This window comes from Nelumbo lutea, chromosome 8 (genome assembly GCF_056320005.1).
Source record: "Nelumbo lutea isolate HS-2025 chromosome 8, American lotus-T2T, whole genome shotgun sequence".
NCBI lineage: Eukaryota > Viridiplantae > Streptophyta > Magnoliopsida > Proteales > Nelumbonaceae > Nelumbo > Nelumbo lutea.
Genome location: NC_142691.1, coordinates 56,539,376 through 56,564,156, shown reverse-complemented (window position 1 = coordinate 56,564,156; position 24,781 = coordinate 56,539,376). Strand labels below are relative to the sequence as shown.

The 24,781-nt window shown below is 38.0% G+C and overlaps 1 protein-coding gene and 1 pseudogene across 4 annotated transcripts in view; one reads left to right on the top strand and one right to left on the bottom strand.

Moving 5' to 3' along the window:
• Positions 1–1,521: 1,521 nt before the first annotated feature.
• On the top strand, positions 1,522–5,637 carry LOC148844320 (putative disease resistance protein RGA1; annotated as a pseudogene). The gene is made up of 3 exons (XR_016103759.1): positions 1,522–4,270; positions 4,403–4,451; positions 5,385–5,637. The product of XR_016103759.1 is annotated as a putative disease resistance protein RGA1 (transcript).
• A 4,798-nt stretch (positions 5,638–10,435) lies between these two features.
• LOC148844319 (cycloartenol synthase 2-like) overlaps positions 10,436–24,781 on the bottom strand; it is a 70,126-nt gene continuing 55,780 nt past the window's right edge. For all 3 annotated transcript variants that reach the window (XM_088957815.1, XM_088957814.1, XM_088957816.1), the window contains 7 exons: positions 21,325–21,381; positions 17,659–17,705; positions 17,419–17,562; positions 16,966–17,143; positions 12,855–12,935; positions 11,481–11,564; positions 10,436–10,699 (listed from right to left, as the gene is read on the bottom strand). In XM_088957815.1, the coding sequence (XP_088813941.1) occupies positions 10,586–10,699; positions 11,481–11,564; positions 12,855–12,935; positions 16,966–17,143; positions 17,419–17,562; positions 17,659–17,705; positions 21,325–21,381 (705 nt within the window). In that variant the 3' untranslated portion in view covers positions 10,436–10,585. The remainder of the gene's footprint in view (positions 10,700–11,480; positions 11,565–12,854; positions 12,936–16,965; positions 17,144–17,418; positions 17,563–17,658; positions 17,706–21,324; positions 21,382–24,781) is intronic.

Genomic DNA, 24,781 nt, shown 5'->3' with positions numbered 1-24,781 from the left:
ACCATCAAACCCCGTGCACCCTCCCAACTTGTAGTCAGAACATAGCTAATTGAAGACCACAGCTAGCCCAGTCAAAGAGTGTGAAGCTCTCCCCGAGCCAGGTGCCACTGGGCTCCTTGGCAATGTTGAGAGTTCGGAAGCACCTTGGCTAACATAAAACTAAGGCCACGAAGCTAAAGACCTTGGCCGTCGAGCATTAAACCTGAGACCTCGACCAACATGAGACCGAGGCCACGATGCCGAAGACCTCAACAACGAAGTCGAGGACCTCAAGCAGCACAATGCTTGAGGCCCTAGCATAAGCTCAGGTGTCTCTGAGCTCCCAGACAACGTTAGGAACGTGGGAGCACATTGGCCAACATTAGATTGAGGCCACATAGTCAATGGCCCTGACCATATAATACCAAGTTGTGACATCGGCCAACATAAGGCTGAGGCCCCGAAGCCCACAACCTCGACCGTCATAGGACTTTAAACACCTAACCAACAATCCCGAGTCCTTGGTAAGAGAAAGAAGGAAAGAGAAAAACACACCACGACAAAAGAACATGCTCTGGAAAGAGAAGAATCCCATTAACAAAAAGAAGGCTACATCGATTGAATGCTCGAAATACCGAGCTATGTACAACAACAAAAAATAAAAATAAAAATAAAAAGAAGTAAAAGAACAAAAATGAAGACCGACGGTCAACTCTTCACGGGGGGATCGTCCGCCCTAACCTGCCCGCCAGCCGCCATGGCCTTGGCTGCCCCAGTTACCTCTTGAGTCGATCCCTCGGACTCAAATGGGCTGAACACCTGAACGACCTCGGCTACCTTCGAAAACTGGCACATCACCCACCACTGATAGAGAGTGATCTCCTCCTACCAAGAATTAGTGGCATAATCATCCAATTCGTTCTGATAGGCCTCCAAAGCCTTGTACTCGAAGATGCCCTACTCCTTCTCCCGAGCCATCTTCACCTTAGCCTCCACAAGCTTCTTCCTCACCTGGTCATAGGCCTCCTTGAGTTCGTGAACCTGACTCTTTAGCTTACGGGCGGTGTTGTCCCTCTCCTTGACGCTGTGCTTCAGCTCGGCCATCTCCGCCTTCCGAAAAGTCTATCAAATCCAACGTACAAAACCAGGAATCAATTCCATTCCTGATAAGTTATTTAATTAATTAATTGAGCCATGGAATCAAGTGAAGCCTTGCTTTGGTAAGTAAAGGATGAGGATATCCCTTGCTTCTCAGGCAGACAGGAATTAAATTCCTTAATTGCCCAAAGATCACAGTGGATGATGATTCCCTTTCTCTTAGGTACAATTGCTCTGAAGGAAAGCAAAGCTACGTTCAGTACGTGATGGAGACAAGGCTTTCTTTGGTATATTTATTTGCTTTAGGGAGAGGGGCCGGGTCGACATTCTTTGTTCTTTTCTTCCTAATTCAACTTTCAATTTGTTCTATAAGGTTAGAATCCTCACAGCATGGACTAACAACATGCATGGAGCTTTGATCTATTTAAGACACTGATTTACGTCCACTTTGTTGCAAGCAAATTGCAATACATATACAGAGAGCTAGCTAGTGTTGTTGTTGTTGTTGTATTGTGGTTTCAGTTAATTTCTTAGGGTTTATAATTAATTAGAAAGATGGCTGCAGAAGCTGTGACTAGTGTTGTCACGAAGGGGATCATCAGCAAGTTGATCTCCCTAGTTGCTGATGAGATTGATCTGGCGTGGGGTTTGAAGGGACAATTGCGAAAGTTTCGGAAAACTTTGGTGGGGATTCAAAATGTACTTCAGGAAGCTGAGTTGCGGCAAGAGAAAAGTAAGAACGTGAAAGATTGGTTGATGCGTCTAAAAGAAGTGGCTTACGAAGCTGATGACATACTGGACGAATATGCCACAGAAGTTTTGCGACGCAAGATAGAGATTGGAAACAACATGAAGAAGAAGGTATGCAACTTTCTCTCACCATGGTCCAATCCAGTTGCATTTCGTCTTAAGATGGCTCATAAGATTAGGAATATCAATGCACAATTAGGTGAAATTAATAAAGAAAGAGAAGTGTTTGGTTTTAGAAACATGACCTCTGGTAGTAGTGTTGATCATAAGGAGAGAAGAATAAGCAACCGCGAAACCACTGCATTTTTAGAAGAAGAATTACCGATTGTTGGGAGGGATAAGGATAAATCAATTATCATAGAGAGGTTAATTGATAGCAGCAGCCAAGAGACTACTGTCGTCTCTGTCCTTCCCATTGTTGGGATGGGGGGATTGGGCAAGACCACATTAGCTAAATCAGTCTACAATGATAAATCCATCCAAGAGTGTTTTGATTTAACAATGTGGGTGTCTGTGCCTGATGACTTTGATGCCAAAAGACTGGCTAGGAAAATCATAGAATCAGCTACAAAAAGGAGTTGTAGCCTAGATAATTGGGATACAATTGTAGGAGAAATTCGAAAGATGTTAGAGGGGAAGAGATATCTACTTGTCCTCGATGATGTTTGGAAGGAGGATGACAATGATGAACAATGGAGTCGCTTATTGACAAGTTGTTTATCAGGAGATGGTGTTACTAGAGGAAGCAGAATCCTTGTAACAACACGCAGTGAGAAGGTTGCATCCATGATGGGGGGTAAACCTCTAATGCACCGTTTGAAAGGTTTATCCGATGAAGATTGTTGGTCCATATTTAAACGAAGAGCATTTGGTGGTGGGGCTGTTGATGTGGGAAGGGATAAAAATATTATTGTAGCTGATGATGATCTGGTATAAATCGAATGGAGTTGGTGAAAAAGTGTAAAGGTGTGCCAGTAGCAGCGAAAGCACTGGGAGGGCTGATGTGCAACATAAGGTCAAAAGAGGAGTGGGTGTCGGTGAGAGAGAGTGGAATTTGGAGGCAATACGAAAATCATACTAAAATCTTACCAGCACTAAAGCTTAGTTACGATGATTTGCCTTACTATTTGAAGCAGTGTTTTGCCTACTGCTGTGTGTTTCCAAAAGGTAGTTACCTTTTTAAAGAAGCTTTGAAAAGGCAATGGATTGCAGTTGGGTTTGTGGTTAGAGAAGATAATGATGAGGTTTCATTGGAAGATACCGCTGAGGAATACTTTAATAGCTTATTGGGTAGGTCGTTTTTCCAAAATGTAGAGATATCTGAATTTACAGGCGACATATATGCATGCAAGATGCATGATTTTATGCACGACCTTGCACAATCAGTGAATGGGATTAGCAATGAACCAGGCGGGACAACTGTAGATGATGATGTAAGGAGACTGCGTTCTCTTCTTATCCTCAATTACAAAATTAACAAAAATCTATTTGATAATATCTCAAACTTTAAGTGCATACGCGTGTTGGCCTTGACTTATGACTATTTTGAGAGTAGGGAGGATTTGGTGTCACCTGAGATCGGCAAGATGAAACATTTAAGATACCTTGACCTCTCATTTATAGGCATTCGACAATTACCCGACTCAATCACCAACCTCTACAACTTGCAGACGTTGCTGCTCATTGAGTGCCAGAATCTCAAACAACTCCCACGAGATATGAGAAAGATGATTAATTTGAGGCATCTGAATATTTTTTTGAGTGGCATCGAGAAGATGCCAGTGGGAATGGGACAATTAACCAAACTCCAAACATTATGGGGTTTTGTAGTGGGCGGCAAGGATTCTGGTATTGGTATTGGAGAGTTGGAGCAACTCAATCATCTTCGCGAATTAATTATAACTTTCAAAGCTGGCTGGTGCCACAATCTCAACCTTGATAAACAAACAATTATCTGTTCAAAGTTATTGAAGGAAAAACGCAACCTTTGTTTACTTTTTCTCCACTGGGAAACAGACGACGCTTCTTCTTCTGTTTCGAATGATCTACTGCAGGATCAGCAGGTCGATTCATCTGTTCCGGATGTGCTGCTGGAAACTCTCCAACCTCACTCCAATCTGAAATATTTTTTTTTATATCTGGATTTACTGGCACAAGATTACCTTCATGGATTACGATGATTGAACAAGTGAGAATAGAAAATTGTTCTAATCTGACATCCCTGGCACAAGATTACTCTTTGGTGTCACTCGATGCACTATGGATCACCAATTGTCCCAACCTGACATCCCTGTGGGAAGGGATCCAAGGCTTCACATCATTAAAACGGTTGCACATTGAAGATTGTGCCCATTTAACAATGAGATATAACAGACAGACAGGGGAGGATTGGAACAAGATTGCTCATATTCCAGATGTCCACATCGACATGGATTAATCCAAGGTTAGTCCATACATATATCCTCTCTTTCTCTTTATCTTTCTGTAATTAATTCATTTGTATGTTCTAATTTCTTTTATTTCTATAAACTTATTCTAATTTAAACAATATAATTAATTATTCTTATTGTTCAAGGTGACGACCCGACTTTATCCCTTCCATCCAAACACAAATTTGATTACAGGTAATTTTATTTTTTAGATGATCTACTACCTTTTTCTATATATCTACTAGATACTCCCCACCCCGTCCCTCTCTCTCTTTCTTTATTTTCATCATCTTAATAAATTAGTAAATTGCAATAATTTCGCCAAATCATTACTTTACTAGCTATCTCTGCGCAAGTATCATGATTAAAAAATAAAATAGTGTTTGGTTAAATAATTTAATCATAGTTTTGGCTTTTTATTTTTATTTTTTCCTTCAGTAGTAGTACATGATATTACCATGCATTGATACGGTAGAGAGCAAAAACTAAACCAGTGTCTGAAATTGAAATTGAAACCCCTCATCTAAATATTCACTTCACATTAATAAATATTTGATTTGGCTAACATGATTTTACATCTGATGTATCTCCAGGGCAGAGTGAACTCGTCTTTGTTGTGTAATGTCTATTATACTATAAGTAGAATTGTGTTGTGTTGAGACACTTGGATCCAATAATTCAATAAACTTAATTAGTGGAATTTCCAAATTTTAAGGTACCATTATTGCCATATCATCTAAAAATTGATAGCACCTCCATATGTATTGAAATACACTAATTAAATCAATTTCTTAAATCCAACTAAAAGCTATGCAACTCTCTATCTGTACTACCAATAAAAGAGCTGATGCCTTTTTTTTATGAAATTTTCATTGGACGTTTTCTATCCCCAGTGTCTAAACATACAATGGGCATAAAAAGGGCATATATTTCCTTTACTCTCATTGTAGAAACTACCCACTTATAATTGCCTACAAACTATCCATGAATTATAAATTGTTTTGTCTTAGAGATACTTTTACTTATCTGCAAACGCACGTATATGTTTACTAATAGTATATAAATGTCAGTAACTATATTGTATTTTTATTTATTGTAATTGCTTTTTTTTCTTCTCTTTCCCTATAGGGTGTGTTTTGGTGTATATCCGAAATAATGAAGCTGCTTCTTTCTTTTGCCTCATAAAAAGAAGAAAGAAAGAACTAGTGTGGCCACATATATCATGTATCGCTACCATGGAGGAAGTGAGGACAGCTTGTAATATAATGCATTGATTGTAATAGTAGTAGAGGTTGTATTATGTGTAAATGTATGGTTGCTTTCATGCAAGATTTGAAAATCATCGCCAGGTTAATAAGCATCATTTATTTTGACCATGCAATCCCAAAATCTGTTTCATCTTCTACCTATGTACCTAATTTATTATTTCTGTCCTGTATTCAGTCAGAATAATCTTGATGATCCATCTCAATCAAAGTGGTATTCATAAATATAGATATTTCAATGAGAATTAAATAAAATGTAAATAATCACTAGCATAGGCGGAAATATGGCATCATATAGTTGATGCACGTAAAACCAAACTGCAATTGGAACATATTCAAGAATATCAGATATTGCATTTTAGACTCTACCAATATGACCCTATTATAATAACAATATGCACAAATGAAAATTCAAAACCAACATTTGAAGTAGAACTTGATTTTGCCCATGTCGAAGAGGCGACTGTATTTTATATGGTGATGAGGTTTTCGCTAGTTCGGTATTATGGCCCTTAGGCTCTAGGAGCGACTCATAATTCACTCTCCTTATCATTGATTTTGCCCATGCCGAAGAGGCGACTGGATCTTATGTGCCCATGCCGAGGAGGCGACTGGGATTTGTATGCCCATACCGAAGAGGCGACTAGGATGTATGTTGTGCCGAGGTCTTTTATCAGTTCAGCACTTACCCTTAGGCTTTGGAAGCGACTCGTAGTCCACTCTCCTTGATCTTTGATTTTTCCCATGCCGAAGAAGCGATTGGGTCTTATATGAAGCCGAAGTCTTTTATTAGCTTGCCAGTTTGCGCCTGGGCCAGTTTTCCAGGTCGGTGCCCGTGCCAGGCTGCTAGCTTGGCGCCTGGGCCAGGCTGTCAGGTTGGCGCCTAGGCCAGGCTGCCAGGCCGCGCCTGCGCCAGGCTGCCAGGTTGCACCTAGCCAGGCTGCACTGCATTAGCCTCGTTAGTGACGTCGGTTACCACTCCTACAAGAAGCTTTTAGGAGCTCAACCTACGGGGGCAGCACTACTGACTTTAGGTCACCAGCTTGCACGGGAGCCTTGGAAGGCTCGACCGGTAGGGGCATCCATGCAATCTGTTGACTGCCTACTCTCGCGGAAGCCACGAAGAGCGCATCTTTGTAGAGGGTACCTTGCGAAAAGCACTGATGAGGCTTTATTCGAGTTGAAATAAAGTTGGTATAACTGCTTAGTCTGTTGGCTATCAACTTCCTGCATAGTCTTTAAGTTCATAAAAAATGGAGACTAGAAAGTGAGAGCTTTTAGTTTCAAAAAGATGAGAACTTAGCTTTTTGCATCATTTCCCACAGACTGTGCCAATTGATGAATCGATTTTTGGTGATGGCCAATTTTTTGTGCTAAGTACCTCATCATTTGGTCTGGTTCCAAGTGGCCGATGACTCAGGCCAAAGTGGAGAACTTTGGCTGCCGAGCTGAGCCAAGCTGAGCAGGCTAGGTGGTGAGCTGACTATAGTGCCGAGCTGCCTATGAGGTGGCGAGCTGCCTATGAGGTGCTGGGCTGACTAGGTACCGAATTGCCTGGTGGCGAGCTGACTATGAGGTGTCGAGCTGGATTGATGAGTTTCGTTGCTCTTTAGAGAACTGTAAGGAACCAAATGTCAGAGGACCCGGGGTGGCTAACCCGGCGAGGTCACTTCGATGCTTATGTCAGTACTCTCATAGTAGACTGTGAGCTAAAAAATCATAAAGTATGAGAGTTAGAATCTGCTTATTTGCTCACTTGCTCATTTGCTCCTTGTCATTGTGGTTGGTGCCTTTGTATAGGCCTTGCTCATGTACCGCTCCCGAGATCTCCGGGAGGTCGTGTCTAACTGGTCCAAGATCTTCGGAGGTAACTGCCATGCACGTTAACCATCTTCTGGAATGATGGCCAACCTCCAAGGATCGTGGCGTATGCATGCCGTATTTGTCGACGAGCATGCCTCACAGGTCGCCAAGTCGACACCTGGGCCAGGCCGCCATTTCGCGCTTGGGGCAGGCCGCCAGGTCGGCGCATGTGTCGGGTCACGTTGGGATAGGCCGCCGAGCCACGCCTAGGCCAGGCCGCCAAGTTGGACGCCATCAACTTAGCAAGTTGTTGCCTGAGTAGTTCCGGGTGTTACCTATTTGTTCTGAGGTGCCATATATCACAATGTCATTGGAGGGCCAAATCCGCCCTCATCAGTTTCCTAAATCAAAGGTATCTGTTATTTATTTATTTATTTTATTTTCATGTCTAGTGCCATTTCAGTTATTGGTTAATTAGCAATTTGATTTTTTCTATGCTCCACACGAGTCTTCAGTTTAGAAATAGGGTGCAGACTATAGGCCTATTAATCTGCGTTTATCTAATTTTTTTGTGGTATCTTCCGTCTAAATATTCACTTCACACTAATGTCTACTATTCTCAAGATTGATAGCACCTCCATATATATTGAAATACACAAAAAAAAAAAAAATGAGGGCAAATAATTATATAAGGCTTGCTTCTTACAGCGCCATCTCTCCCAAGAATCAAGTAAATTGTCATATCGCTTTTTTATTACTTAGTTTAAGATTTGATGACATCACCGGTTCGTTTTCAAAAACCATGTGGTTTAAGTTTATTCGAAAAACTCAGGGACGTTAATTTATGAAAACTGAGGCATGTTTAAGTCTTTTACCGTTTTTCTCTATACAAACCCTTTTTCTATAGTGTGAGCCCTCAATTTGTAGTTTATAGTTTGTGTACTTTGCAACGTAGGAATTTTGCAAATAACTCCCCCAATTTTTTTGACAAATATACTTAAACCTCCCAAGTGTTTTTTGGGTGGAGCAAAATCCTCCCTCCACCCTTTTGTAATGATGTTGAAATTATGATTTGTGCATTTGTTTAATGTTTTATTTAATTTTAAAACATTTTGTTGTATGACATCCATATATGATGCTACGAGCCACACGCACATAACATTTTATTGTATCCAAACGCCAATATTTATTTTTACTTTGAAAATATGTTTTTGAAAAATTTTCATCCAAATGGTTTCAAAGTAAAAGTACCAACATTTATGTCATTGTTTGGACAGACTTCTGCTTTTGTACTTTTAAAAATATCAAAGTATAAAGTACATAAAATAGCCCATTTGGATAAAAAAAATAGAAAAATATGCTTTCCAAAACAGAAGAACCAATTTCTGTTTAGCAAAAGTATGTCCATTTGTACCAATTTCTGTTTCGGGGTCAGAGACCAATGACAACAATTTGACTCTAGCAGCGGTAAATGGAGATAAGGTTGAGAATTTTGTCGAGTTTGCACAAAAACGAAAGCATAACCTCACCAAAAGTACAAAGTATAAAAACTCGACTTCGTGTTTTTGGGGTTTTTCATACATTTAAAAGATGAAAGCAAAAAAGTACAAAATATATAATACAAAGACTATGTCATGTTTTTCGTACTTTTATGCTTTCAAAAGTGCAGAAGAACTTTATAAAAGTCTATCCAAATAGGCCGTATCGGCTGATACGTATCGTTTTGGGAGCTCCCTGATATTCTCCTATAGTGGGTGTATCAGGGTTCTAGCTAGTTCAGGGGGTGGAGGAGCCTTAAACCAGCCCCCCGAACCGGTTTTGAAAAAAAAATAAAATAAGTAAAAAAAAAGTATCAATATTACCCAATATGCCCCTACCGACGTATTCAAAATTTAGTGCTTTATGTGAAGTATAAACCATAAAAAAAAAAAGCAATTGGGATATATTGAAAAATTATAGAATAACTAAGAGATGCAACTATATCCTAACTCTTAGAAAATTTGTTAATATTTATAAATATATGAATTTTAATAATCAATAGTTTTTAAAATTTGTTGATAAGAATGCACAAAAACGAGAAGATGTGAGTTAGAATTTAGAACTCATATGATTATAAGGAGTGGTTGATTTCCTCGCAGCAAGAAAACAATGGCCTAATGCATTAATTTTTTAAAAATACCCATTTTATCCTTATGTCCATCAATTCAGATGGAGATTTGCTAAAATACTCCAATTTTTTTTTTTAATTTTTAAGTAAAAGAAATTCTTAGACAATGATAAGAGGTAATTGCAGGATTTTTTTTTTCAAAACTAGAAGGGAGGTTTTTATTAAAATGAAACTTCAGGGGAGGTTTTTATATTTTACCCTAATTTAAACCTTGTGTGAAACTATTCACAGGCTGCACACCTGGAAGTCTAAAACACTGATTTCATATGAGCTCTCCATGTAAAACACTATGACTGCATTTGGCATTCCTTATTTTAAGGACTTATCTCCTTTTTACAGTTAAAGATGTCCCTATGGATACTGAGTTTTTAAATGTAAAAAGAAGAAAAGTCCTTAAAATAAGGAATGCCAAATGCAGCCCAAGAAGAAATGCCTCTAATTGCATCTCGGAATATATAGTCTTTTATTTTTTTTTCCTTCGACAAGTAAGATATATCCCAGTATTGTAAGACTTGAACCAGTCTAGAAACCGGAATGCCCCAAGGATCCCAATTTTACTGGTTAACTGCTAGTTTGCCCATTTGGAACTGTGAAAACTGTCGTTTAACTGGGACCTGAAAAGGCCATCTGTTCCTGGTTTTCATGGCCAAACCATCCAGTCTAGGCCAACTCTTAAAACGTCAATATATTCCATCTCATATGGGAGAGCGAATTAGGCTGCAGTTGGATCAGATTGGAAGATGGAACTGGAAACAGAACTTGATTCATCGATTCCACAAATCTTCAGAATCTGTAGCTTGGCTCTTTTTATAGCTCCCTTCATGGAGTGAAAGTGTGGGATTTGGAAGATGCACACAGGAAAAGGGCAAGTGTGTCATTCAATTCCAGGGAATCAAGTGGGAATAGAATCCAAATCCAACCTGCGATCCAAATTAAGCCAAGAATTTGCCTCAAACGTTACGTAAAACGATGGTTATTTTGTAAAAACAAACAGAATGTTCACAAAAAAAAAAAAATTAAGACAATATATAAAGAAAATTTAAAATTCAAAGTGGTCACAAGTTGAAAATGGCATATTCATAAATATAGATATTTCAATGAGCCTGAAGTACACGAGAGCGGTATTCTCCTAGTGCCCATATTGGGAAAATATTTCTGTAGGCTGCATAGGTGATCATGCAATTCCGGTTGAAGACACCCATGATTTCCTGTAAGTGAAAAAAAAGGGAAAATTTAGTTATGCAGCAGTAAATAGCACCAGGGGTTTTATAATTGCTTAACAGAAGGAAGACATACGAAACTCAATAGTCTTACAATGGCTTATTCATTTCAACAAGCAAATGTGCTATAAAATATCGTATCATAAGGATTTAGGTATTAAGTAGCAAGATCAAAGAAGTGGAAATTTAAGCTACACTATTTGTGTATAAACAATTACGTAATTGATACTTGATACAGTGGAGTGGAAGTATTTTCATGGACCTAAACACTGAACTAGCTGTTTACCAAAAAACAAAAACAAATGAACTAACTGGCACTGGGTTTCTATTTTTGGGATAGTCGCCGTATTGTGAGGCCAAGGTAAAGTATTGGCATTAAATATTAAAGATATCGAGATTCCTATAGGAATTGAATGTTACACAAATTAGTTCAGAAAAGAAAATCTATTGGTCCATTCTAACATACAAAAGTGGAGATATCAAATTAAATGGCTGAGTTACAATATGAGAATTAAATAAAAAGTAAATAATCACAATCTTAAAAGTAGCATAGGCGGAAATATGGCATCATATAGATGATGCACGTAAAACCAAACTGCAATTGGAACATATTCAAGAATATCAGATATTGCATTTTAGACTCTACCAATATAACCCTATCATAATAACAGTATGCACAAATGAAAATTCAAAAGCAACATTCGAAGTAGAACTTGATGTAGGTATTAACGGAATCATGCATGCAGAATGGTATGGCTCAGAGAATTACCTCCTGTGGAAAATCACCATTCTCCAATTGGGAATTTATCAATGATCTTGCTGCACGGTGCAATGGTGTTGGGTCTCTCTCAGCCTGCTCAAATTTCAATTTGAAGAGAAATTAAGAGGATGTCCAATGCAAGAAGTACAAGATCATAAAGATGTATAAAGTGATGCTTGAAAATTTATTTGGCACAATAATTTTTCAGTGTCCTTGGAGACTAATGTTGTAAGACTCAGACCTGACTGAACCATGGGACCTCAGACTTGGGAACCGATGGGGAATCCAGTTTTTAGTTTTCTTCAAAAACTGTCTGACCCACTATCAATCTGGGTAAACAGTCAAAAACTGTCCAGATTTGGTAACCCAGAGAGTTTTCAACAACCTGATCGGGCCATTGCTTCATTGTATGTTGTAAAATGACACTGAGGGGAATCGAACTCAATTGTATGTTATCAATGTTAACAATAAGCTGCAACACCATTTATTTCTTTTTTTTTTTAATGTCTATATTGACAAAATGTAGAAACTATTGGGTAATGGTAAAATCTTGGGCTGGCAAGCATAAGAATGCGGGTTTTAGTCTGAGAAATGCCAGATAGCCAGGAGCAACATTGGGTAGTGTCTATTTATTTATTTTTTTGTATGACTTGAACCTAAACCACTTAAATTAAAATCAGCAAACTTACCATTAAACTACATATTATACATATGCTAAAATATATAATAATAAATATATGATTTATCTAGGAAATATCTTAAGAAAATAGATTCCCCAAGCAGCACATAAATAAGCAAAAAGTTCCGCAGAGGATAACTACATCATTTTTCTACATTTTTTCCCTTTTAATATTCTTGTTCAGTTCCATCTCCTTTGATATAATGGCCTTGGAGAAAAAAAGAAGATAAGATTCAAGAAGCTATAAATTTAAAACTTTAATGGTTCAGGTTAGGGGTGAGCAAACGGTTTATTCAGTTAAAAACCAAAAATTTCGGTTATTTCGGTTAAAACCGAATTTCAATACTATATATTTTAATATATATTGTAGAGTATGTTTTAATATATAATATATATTTTAGTATATATTATATAATAAAATGTCTATAACAAATTATATATTTTAATACATAATATAATATATTTTATACATACTATATATGTATTATATGTTAATATATATAAAGTTTGGCTAATTCGGTTTTTTTGGTTAACCAAATTTCTAAACCTTAAAACAGAAAACCAAAATAACCAAAAACCGAAAAAACGAACCAAAATTTTCGGTTTGTTTTTTTTGGTTTTAACCAAATAATGCTCACCCCTAGTTCAGGTAAAAGTTCTATAACTTAAGATTACATATTGCAAAATATTGTACTTGTACATACCTGGCCAGCATCGATGAGAGCCAACATGGCCCATCCGGTATTTACTATGTGTGCTTTGTTTTCCCCAAGATTTATGTACACCTATATGAGCAACATTGAATTGGTCTTTCACACAAGAATTGAATGATAGTAAAGCATCAAAATTTTCATTAATATTCTATAATTCATTAACGAACAAATCTGCTTTTATGCCATCACCTAAATTCATGCCTAAAAATAGTAGCACAATTCTGTCATCAACGTAAAAGTTAATTTTCTTAACTGGCATAGCCTAATCCTGTGATTAAAATCATAACCATCATCTTTATTGTAAGAAATTGATACTCTTGTGACAATGATGACAAGCAAATTTGATTAGCCCTTTTTTTTTTCTGGACTAAGATTATAAAATTTGGATGAATCTGGTAATCTATACAAAAAATGGAGCTTAGTTATTCGAGGACTTTGAAGAAGTCTGATGACTTAAGCAAGTTGGATTGTCTTGGGGTAAAGTTTGATTTCAATTAGGAATCTTCTACCCACTTTCTACAACTCTGATTTCTCGACTGAGTAGGTTTTAGTTTTGGTACATTCTTATAGAAGTCATGTTACAGTTAGGCGCACCTAGTTGGATATTGTTACCTATTGCAAGGCTGTTCCCTTGTTTGGTCATGCCAACACCAGGGCTTGGTGTTTGTCTTTTTCTTCTTTTCCACTTGCAGTAGATCACTTCTAACCTTATCATTGATAAAAAATGCAAAGGGCAAAGAAATACGTGTATTTAATTGAAAAATGGAAGTTGTCTAATGCATGCATTAAAGTCTAAACAACTTCACTGTTTTGAATAGAAAGAATGGAGCTATGTTTTTTTTTTTTTCTATTTTATCTTTTTTATTTTCTGATCAGTGAAGTTTTAAGCAGCATATTTTCTTAAAATGGTCTCTTTATGATTGATTGATCCCATCAGTTCTCATGATTGAGAGGCTGTACTCTCTGCTGTCTGTATTTCTGCCCTTCCTGTTGCACTCTTTCTGATTCTTTCCAGTATTTTAAAAATGGAACCAAACCTCTTAACTGCAAGATCTAGTGTATTAAGGTCCGGAAGATTGATGTTCAAGCCAAGAATTTAGAATGATATATATTATTGGTAACTGAACTTCTTTATTAAATTATTTGAAAGAATTTGTGATATATACAATGTAAATGCCAAGCATCCGATGTTGTGGGCTAGCCATGCTACCAAACCCATATTCCTTTGTCCTTTTAAATTACAATGTAATCATTTCCCCTAGGAATGACCCCCCAATGTGCTCTGGTGATTCCTTTTATAGCCAGACATCTTCCATAAAATTACATATCTTTGAATCTAAGTGAATCTAGCTTCCAAATTTCTAGCTAGATGTCTGGTTTCTCTCAGAATATGATTATATTGCCAATACCCGACTATTGCCTTTTTTTTTTTTGTTTTTTTAACCTGCTAAACAAGCACAAAAGTCCTGGTTATTGCTTTTGAGCCATCCTACCATAACCTTTGAATCCCCCTCTACCTGCTGCTAGTTATAGTTGAGGTCTCTCCCTATTCTTAGACCTTGGAATACAGCCAAGTTCTGCTCTTTATCGAGAGCCTGCACCCTATAGGTCTTGAGTTTAATGCTGCTAATCTGCCATCATGGTGTCTAAACACACCCCCAATGCCTAATTAAATTCTCATATTAAGAATAATTAAAAGAACTTAGAATAATATGATTAACAAGACTTGTTGAGAAAGCAGTAATTATTGATGCTGTTTGTATGTTCATTCTCATTTAGATCTCAGGTGTATACGTCTTTTTATTATTACTTAAATGGGGTAGTTTAGGAAACACAACAATTTCATAAACAGAGGTATTATTTCATTTAGATCTCAGGTATTTATGTCTTTTTATTATTGTTTTGATCTCCTTTTATTTTGATATTTTCTTCTACCTGTTTCTTCGTACCATAGACAGAATCTGTACATGGTATCAGAGCAGGGAATTTACCAGACTGTGTGGACTCATCTCTGCTGCTGCTGCAGTCTACTCTTTCTCTATTCTTCTTCATTTACCTAGAAAACTCTGAGAAGTAGATCAGACTTGAGTGGCTCTGAGAGCAACCAGTGATGGTACTATCCATCACTACAACTGTTGTAACTGTAGCCAAGTGATGCATTGCCCTCTATTGGTACAAACCAGGAGTGATTATGAAGTTATTTGTTGAAATACTTGATTGTGAGGGTTGATTTTGGTGAAGAGTAGCATGCAAATAGACCTGTACATTGATCTTTCTTGATCTGGGAACATGTGAGGAGAGTAGCAGGCAAAGACTTGATTAGTAAACATTACTTGTGTTTACTAATTATTTCAGCCATTCTTTAATCTACAACCCAGAGATAAACTCTTGAGAACTAGTTAGAGATCATGGGACTTTGTCAGGAACTAAACGTCAATCTATCTATTATCTCAGATATTATAGTTATGGAACAGTAGGAAAAAGATGTGGCAAAATTTTTATTTATGAATTAAGTCTGAAACTCTGAATATGAACTGCTATACTCTCAGTCTCTCAGATCTAAGGCAGCCTAGCATTGCCACATCTACACAGCTCAAAGATGCATAATTACTATTTCTAAGGAGGAATATAAATGTCACCCTTTCAAAAAACTCTCCACCGATTCCAGATAGCAACCCTTGTGAGCAAACAAACTGTATACTTCTACCCAAATGCTATAAGAGAATTTACAATGTAATAACAGGTGATCAACTGTCTCCTCCACCATATTACAGAGGAAACAAACTAAAGAATCAACTCCCAAACCTCTCTTCATGAGATTATCCTTAGTCAGAATCTTATTTGAATAAGCTACATGTAAGTATATGGACTTAGACCGAAAGGCACTGGGACAAGCACCTACAGCGCCCACACAACACTGCCAAGCTCCAGACTTCTGCATAAATAAAAGAGGGACACACAAGTCTGTGCATATGATAAACTCAGGCATCTTTGTAACCCACGCCAGCATATAGCTTTGCGCTGACACAACATTCGCACCTGGAATGGATGTAACTACAAGCATGGATGATCTATCTTTAGTTATGGCTAAGCAACGAGGGGTCCCTGATAGCAGAGTTGTAGCTAAGTCCGTGCTCACAAGCAAACCTTGGAGAAGAGGCATAAGCCTCTGGCCCTGAGACCCCGTGGCGAAACTCTACTCATGAGACCCCTCTTCTTATCCAACCTACCCACAGACTCACCCCGACAAGGAAGATCTCCTTCCTTGACACAATTACCTTCCTAGTCGAACAAGAGACTCTACATAAATAAAGTGAAGACCAAGCTTCCCAGCCACTCACGTCTTTCAGAAGAGAGTACCATCATTTTGCATTTCGGCACAACCCTCATCACTCTTTACCCACTGCAACTTCCTTGCACCACCCCTCCTCCTCCCAGGAAGGCCATCCTCTGTCCTTCAGGAGGACCATACTCCCATTGCCTTAACCCCGCCCCCCCACTCCTCCCTAACACTGACCACACGAAAAAAAGCTCTATATCTATCCTTTTTGTCTGATTGATGACAAATCTCATTAAAAGTCAATAGAATTTAAGAGGCATGCAAAGAGGGATAGAATGAACAAGAAATTTTGGTTAAGGGTTGCCACTGCCACTCGTTGTGGGTTAGGCTGGAAACCAACTTGTGAACGATTTTGTACAGTGTATCATGCATAGGGCTGGGGTTTGGCTAACTTTTTTTTCTTTCGATTGGAAAAAAAAATCACTTGTATGCATGTTGTATGTTTTCTTTTGCAAAAAAAAAAAAAATCTTGAATGGAGTATAAAAAATTACAACACAATGGTTTTCTTTCCAAATCCCACTTCTTAGTTGAACTATGATCATATCATTTATTTGCTAAAAATTTTAGAGAACTTGTGGATTTCGTAACAAGGCAGTTTCAGCATCTGAGAATAAACCAAAGATACATCCTTACAATGCAATATGCTGACAATTCACAAATTAACAAGAAGGGAACCATTCACAATTCACATCCAACATTGAACATATCTTGGATATTAAAAGAAGGATAAGGATATTGACAAATAATGTGAATAAATTAACCTTGTTCTGACAGGAAAGGTAACTCTCTCCCCAGCCACCTGAAGCAAGCTGTTTGGACAACAGAAAATCACAAGCTTTACGAATACCAGAGTTATTTATGAAGGTTCTGCCAGCAGCTATCAACCCTTTTATCCCAAACCATGTTCCATAGGTGAAGCAGACTCCCCAAGAACCATACCTATTGAAGGATTCATCAAATGAATCATGTAATCTAAAATTGGAACAACCTAACTTTCTTAGGACATTCACGAGAATAAAAAGTAATCAAGTTTTAGTCACTTGAGGAACTTAACTAATCAAACTTGATGGAATAAATAAATAAAATAAAGAGAACATCCTTCCTTTTTTGATTGGCAAGTATAACCTTTACTAAAATGGAAGAGAGCAGTCAATTACAGCATAGAAACTAACAACCTCACTTTATTCAGCTAAAGAAAAGAAAGAAACACAGACCATGAACCATCACTTGCTTGTATCTCTTCAAGGAAGTTAGCAGCTCTTTTTATACAAATTTGTATTTCTTCTTGCCGATGCCCTGGATATAATTTCCTGAACAATGTCAATGCTTGAATTGCTGCTGAGGTGCATTCTACATAACTGCAATCCCATTCAAGGCATTTAACATGAAAACTCTCCATCAACGCATAATGAAGTTTATAGATAAAATTAGAAAATGAGATACTGGTGTCTTACGGGTAATCAATAACAATGTCACCAAAAGTTTCAGCTGGGTTGATTAACTGAAATTACAAAAAGAAACAAAGTAGGATTACAGTCCCAGTAAGGTAACTGTAGTAAGCTGCAACAATTTCAAAAAACAAAAAGAAGATTTAGGACATTTTAATCAATTCACTTTCAGAATCACAACCCAACAAGAAATATTAATTGGGATAAGGCTCTGAAGATGGATTTGTTCAAAACATGGATCTTGATAGAGCAAAATGGCAAGATAGGATTTGTATGCCCAACCACAAATAGTTTGGACCAAGGCTGAGTTTATTTGAATTGGGTTGATGAGGATATGAAGATGACAAGTACGTTGTTTTCTTTTTTTTTTTAATCAGTGACTTGACAAAATTTTATTAATAATAATTATTTCAACAACAAAATCTCATGGAGCTAGCCCAGCACTGCTCCCCGCCTCACCCACTGCAAACCAAAGAGACCAAGTAGAAGTTTAAATTAATGGATATCCAAGCCACTTCAAACAATATCTGCTTACCTTGTTATAGGCCAGTAAACTGACAAGAGAGTAAGCAGACCAAGGGGTCCAAGAAGAATCAGCATCCGATGTATGAGACAGATATCTTGGCTCTCCAATGTGATGTCAGACATTCCATGGTCCAGCCATTTCACTCCACAATCAAGCTATTATGGTAGTCCCTTCAACAGTCAAATCACTAAGACCTGAAGAGTTTGCTAATCTCAATCAACTTTTTATTCTGCTCTGACTCTCTTTCAAATTCCTTTTGGCCCTGAAAATGCCAGTATAATGTTTCCTTCATGTTCATAGAAGACTCTTTGAAGACACTACCAATGCCTGATTCCCCAGGATTCCTGATGCTACAGCTATCAAAATTCAATTTTTATCCTGTTTTGAGGAAGGAGAGTTCATGATATATAGTATTTCTGTAACCGATGTCAAAGCCACCATTTCTCATCCTTTGATAATGTTGTTCTGGTAAAACAGGAGAGCTCTTTTGTCTTCACCCAATGGACGATACCAATTTCAATGATTCCAATAATTGAATATCTCGATTGATGTTTATTTAATAAGATTCTGAGTTCCAGTTTTCCCAATGAAGCTCTGTTGGGTGTTGGCATAAGTTAACACTAACTTCAAGCTAATGGATCCTGTGAGTTTGGGTTGAAGATGGGAGAAGTAATTTACTCAATTCCTGAACCATTTTTGATTGGTTACTCACTTTCTGAATTTGACAAGTAGGTCCTTGTTCAGTTTGAGTTGTGAACAGCATAGTTTGTTAGCTTAGTTCAAAGTAAAGGGTCTTTCATATCTTTGACGGAATACTTTGGCAAGGATAGGAAGCAGATTGTCTGTTTCCCAGAGGGAATGAAAGGTCAGGGTTGGAAGGAAGTTCATGGGGTATTAAGTGAACTGCTGCAATAGTTGGGTGCTAAAAGAGAAGAAAACTCAACATTAAAGGGAAAGACAAACAATACTACTAGCTAGGTTGAGGATAGTAAGAAAGGGGCTCTAATAATGACAACTGGGGTAGAAAAACACAGAATGGGAGCAAATCTAAAGAGAGAAGACTGGTGAAATAAACTGATAGTTAAAACATCAACCTGTTAAGAAGACTGGAGGAAAGTTGCAGAGTTGTTAGCAAGATTGAAGTTGAAGAGAATGTTCATCTTAACCCTCTTTGAGAAGGGTAAGGCACTGTTGGATTTGCTTGAGAACAGAGTAGAAGTTGAGGCTTTAATCATCCAAGCCGAACTGAAGAATTTCACAATCTCAAGATGGTGTCCAGGGTCAAATTCCAGAGATTTCTTTGTTGAAGATGGGGTGCTAGTGCGAATACTAGGCCTACCTTTTCACTTGTGGAAGCAAGAAACTGCTGAAGCCATTGCACTGATGTGTGGAGGGTCACTCAGTGATATTTTCTGGGGAGACCTCTACTCGGATGCTATTTTACTAAATGGAGTAAAGCCAGATACCACAGAAGATAAGAGGTGAGAGTCGAAGGGCAGTTCTATTCAGTTTGGCTGGCTTTATCCATTGAAGCTTTGCTCTGGAAAGAGGCTCATAGGGAGGGAGATGAGAAGGTTGAAGAAGAGTTGCGTGGCAATAAGGGATTGGCTGGTTCAAACAAGAATAGCGCTTAAATTAAAACAGAAAAACACCTGTTGGAGAGACAAAAAGGTAGTGAACAGGGGGAAGATTTTATGTGTGCATGAAGAAGAAGAAAACAGATTGAAGGGTGGTCGGACTTTTGCACAGGTCATAGCTGGCGCCAATATGGAAGATTTAAAACCAAACCGAGTGAAGAGCTGAACTCGTATGACTCCTTTAAAAGTCATGTGGCATCGCAGGTCCTTAAATCCAAGCCAGGAAATAAGTATTTTTGGGTTGAAGGCCAAAGGGTTAAAAGGAGCCCACGACAGCTCACTTAAAATGAAGTTAGGGGGAACACGTGAATCACTTAAAACTCACATGTTCGAACAGGGGGGAGCTTTGCTAGACAGGATGGTGATTCTATCATCATCCTCCTCATGCCCTTCTGCTGGCTGCCGCTTCTCAGGAGTGAAATCAATTAATGATGATCTTAGAGGGGAAGCATACATTGTTTGGGATGGATCAATTAATGATCAGCAATCAACTGGGGGTTATTGTGTGTTTGACAGTGGGAACTTGGATATATAAAGAAGTAAAAAACAAATTGTAGTGGTGAGATTCACATTGAAGCAGAACACGGGACAATGTCACATGAGGTGGCTGAAGTTTCACAGATTTTCTTTCTTTGATATAGTTAGAAATTTGCTAGCCCTATGTCTCTCTGCTATGATAACAGGGAAGCAATTAACATTGCTCATAGTCTGATCTAACATGATAGAACTAAATGCATTGAATGGACAAATTCATGATAATCTGTAGAGGGGTAAAATTTTCTTCCTTTTGTAGCTCCAAAGGAGCAATGACTAATATATTTACTAAAGGGGTGTCTGCCAATATGTATGATTTTGTTTTTCAAAACAAAAACAACTTTCATATCAGCAAAAACAATATGATTTTGTTTAAGTTATTTTTCTTTTGAAAAACAAATTCATACATATTGGCAAACACCCCCAAAGTGTAAATGGCTTGCATCATGCTAAATGTTGTGACAACTAGGATATGTATGATATATATACCCCACTTGAGGGAGAGTTGTTGTAAACCTTAGTGATATAGATACAGAGATATTCCAGTCACTAGACCTTTTTTGACATTAATAAAATATAGTATGTAGACCTGTGGGGCTCTGTCACTCACTGATTATGCCCCAACTTTTATATTCTCTCACTGTTCTTTCTTTCCTACATTTTACATGAATACCCATAACATAAAACAGGTATTACTGATGATAACAATCAAGCTTAGGCTCCTAATATTTTGCTTAGTTGATTTGTTTCTGCACATGTAAATAATTGCATGTGATAGATTAGATGATGCAAAAACATACTACTTGTTAGTGTCTGAGTGTTTCCATGTGTTTGAGGGTAGGTGAGCAGCTTGTGATAAGTGTTACCTCTGTTTATTATGTAAACCCATGGAGCAATTTCTTGCTAAGAGAGGTAACGGAAGACAATAAATTAATGACAAACATGGTATCTTTAAGTATTAAAAGCAAAATCTACCTCCAACCAATGGTAAGATCTTGTCAGTTCATAGGTTGCAAAGCCACCACCTCCATTCTGCAGCATTACCAAAGCAAGGAAATATCAGTGAAATAATTACATGCTTTTACCTCAAAAAAAATGACTGGAAGCCCAAGCAAGTGACATGACATGAGGGAGGTGAGAGAGAATGCAGGAAAAAAATAGAGCAAATTAACAGAATTTCCACAATAATATATGTATATGTAAAGTTGTAAACATGCAATTAAATACTATTAGCAGAAGAAAAGAGGAGAAATAAGGAAGAAGAAGAGAAGAGAGAGAAGAGAAGAGAAGAGAAAGGTTTGGAGGGTTATAAATCTGTCTGGCGGCGCCAGCTTATATTATTATATATAGGGTGACCATAATTAAAAGTGAAAAGACACTTATGCCCCTGCTGTAGTCAAAGTACATAAAAAATAATAAAAAAGCTATTTTAACCAGACCAAACAGACCCTAACTAAGAAGAACAAAAGCATAAAATGTAAAGTAAACATTCCAACAGTCCCCCTCAAGTTAGGACATAGATGTCAATCATGCCCAACTTGTCACACAAATTATTATGCCACACATGATGAAGGCCCTTGGTGAAGATGTCTACAAGTTGTTCTTCTGAACTGACATATGGAGTGCACAATTCTCCATTCACATGTTTTTCTCTAATAAAATGCCTGTCCACTTCAATATGTTTTGTTCTATCACGGAGGATTGGGTTAGCAGCAATGTTGATAGCAACTTTGTTGTCACAATAGAGTAACATAGGTTTGTTAACTGCAAAACCCAATTCACCTAACAGGTTTTTTATCCATATGATTTCAGCAATTCCATGAGACAGCTCTAGTTCTGCTTCAGCACTGGACCTAGCCACCACACTTTGCTTCTTGCTTCTCTAGGTGACTAAGTTTCCTCCCACAAAGGTACAATACCCATCGGTAGACTTTCTATCATCGACTAACCCTGCCCAATCAACATTTGTATACACGTCAACCTTCAAATGCCCATTTCTGGAATAGCAAACCAGCTCCTAGGAACTTCTTGAGATATCTAAAGATCCTTTCTGTAGCTTCAAAGTGAGTTGTCTTAGGATTATGCATGAACAAACTAAGGACATCCACTGCATAGGCAATATCAGGCCTGGTGATAGACAAATATAAAAGTCTCGCTACAAGTCTCTGGAACTTCTTCACGTCTTTCAAAAACTCCCTCTGACTGTCTCCTAGCTGATGGTTAGGTTCAATGGGTGAATCAATTGGCTTCACCCCTAACTTGCCTACATCCTCTAATAGATCTAGTACATATTTCCTTTGGTAAATAAAAATGCCCTTTTGAGAGCAGGCGACTTCAATCCCAAGGAAATAACGTAAGGGGCCTAGATCTTTCACCTTGAATTGAGTGGCTAAGAATTTCTTTAGCTTCTATATTTCACTCTTCCAGTCTCCTATGATCACTATGTCATCAACATACACAATTAAAGCTGCAATTTTCCTTCCACCTTTCTTCACAAATAGAGTATGATCTGGCTTGCATTGTTTGAAACCTATCTGCTATACAACTAAGTGAAACTTACTAAACCAGGCCCGAGGAGATTGTTTCAACCCATATAATGACTTTTTTTAACCTGCACACCTTCTACTCACTACCTTTGGCACAGAAACCTAGCGGTTGAGTCACGTACACTTCCTCCTCTAGGTCACCACAGAAACTTACCAGTCATGTGGTTTGAGGCTCCAGAGTCAATTACCCAAGGGGAATCAGATGTATGAGATGACACATGGAAAGTGTGGCAGTGTTGCCCATCAGGTGAAGTGTCCTATCATATAATTCGAAGTGATCATGAAAAGAATTGATAATCTCTTCCTTGGGGTCAAAACTAGAGTGTCGCTCCTGGGGTACCATGGAACTAGTCTCTTGAGATGCCACATTTGTTGAGTCATATTTCTTCTGACTTTGTTGGGTTGGCTTCTTACTCTGATCAGGTGATGGTTTTTTATTCAATTCCTGAGCCCATTTAGGCATTCCATGGAATTCCAAACATGTGTCTCTAATGTGTCTGGACTTCTAACAATGAGGAATGCACCAAAGCTTGTCTTTGTCATTCTTCTACTCTCTTCTGACTGAACTAAGGCATAAACTTCCTGAACTGAAGGTAAGTTCTTACTTCCTAAGATTTGTACCCTCATGGACTAATACGTAGGATTCAGCCCCAAAAGAAAAGAAAATACTCACTGTTGGTAGACAAGTGATTTGTAGGCCTTTGCATCTTCATCACACTTCCAATTCACATTTTGATAATGATCCAGTTCCTTCCAAATTGATGTCAGATCTAAGTAGTACACCGAGAGACACTTCTCCCCCTGCTTGCAAGTGGAGGATTCAGCTTGTAATTGGTTTATCTTTGCATAGGGCCTCTGCTCTAAATAGGTAGGTTTCGCTTGTTCCCAATTCCCATATTTCACGAGTTGTTTCAGCCCACATAAACGACTTCCTTATTTGTGGCAGCATGGAAACCAAGAGCCATGACATCACCATACTATTTTCTTGGTCCCACTTGTCATGTTTGGTACTTTCAGTCTTTGGTTCCTTCACTTTACCATTAATTGTTAGAATCGGCTGTACAAGGGTAGTACAATCCTTTTATGTTTAGTTATATATGTACTGCTCAGCTGATGTGGCTCTCACTTAAGTGAGGGCACAATGGTAATCCTTGTATATCTTAGAAGAGTATAAATAAAAGAAGGGCCGACTAGAGGGTTTTAGATTTTTCGCTCTAGTTCGGCTGTGATTTTTCGCTCTAGAGGGTTTCAGAACCATGATAATCAGTTCAGATCAATTGTCTCCTTTTCTCTCTGTTCTACGCATTCCTCTCTAGGGTTTTACAGAATTCTCATTGATATTTAGAGAATTTTCCAGAAAGAAAGAAAAGGACTAGTCATTTTCTCCTTTTGGGGGTTTCCATGCCTCCAATGAGTGCAGTTGTTGTGGTTTTGTGTGGTTGGTAGAAAACCCTCTACTCGCAATTCGAAGAGGGCTGGTTTTGTGATGGTGACATTGCAGACTTCGTACCCTCTACTCGACAAGTACATGATCTTCAAACAAAGTTGTGGTATGTAGCAAGTTTCTTTTATATGTTACAGAACTGAGGGTTTCTAGTGCTGACAATAAACTGCAACAGTAGTGTTATTGCTAAAAGTGGTGAGCAGTAGTGAATATTGTTGCTGAAACAGTGGTGAATAGTTGAGTGTTGCTGCTGAAACCTGGTACCAGGAACCCTAGTGGTGTTCAGTCATTCGTGTGGAGTGTGGTGATTTATTAGGGCAGTAGAATAACAATTTAGTAGTATAACCTCCCACTGTTTTTTTGTGCAGTCATGGGAGACAGCAGTGAATACAAATCAAGTGTGATGGTGCCTTCTGATTATCTGAATGTGTAGATGACCTTT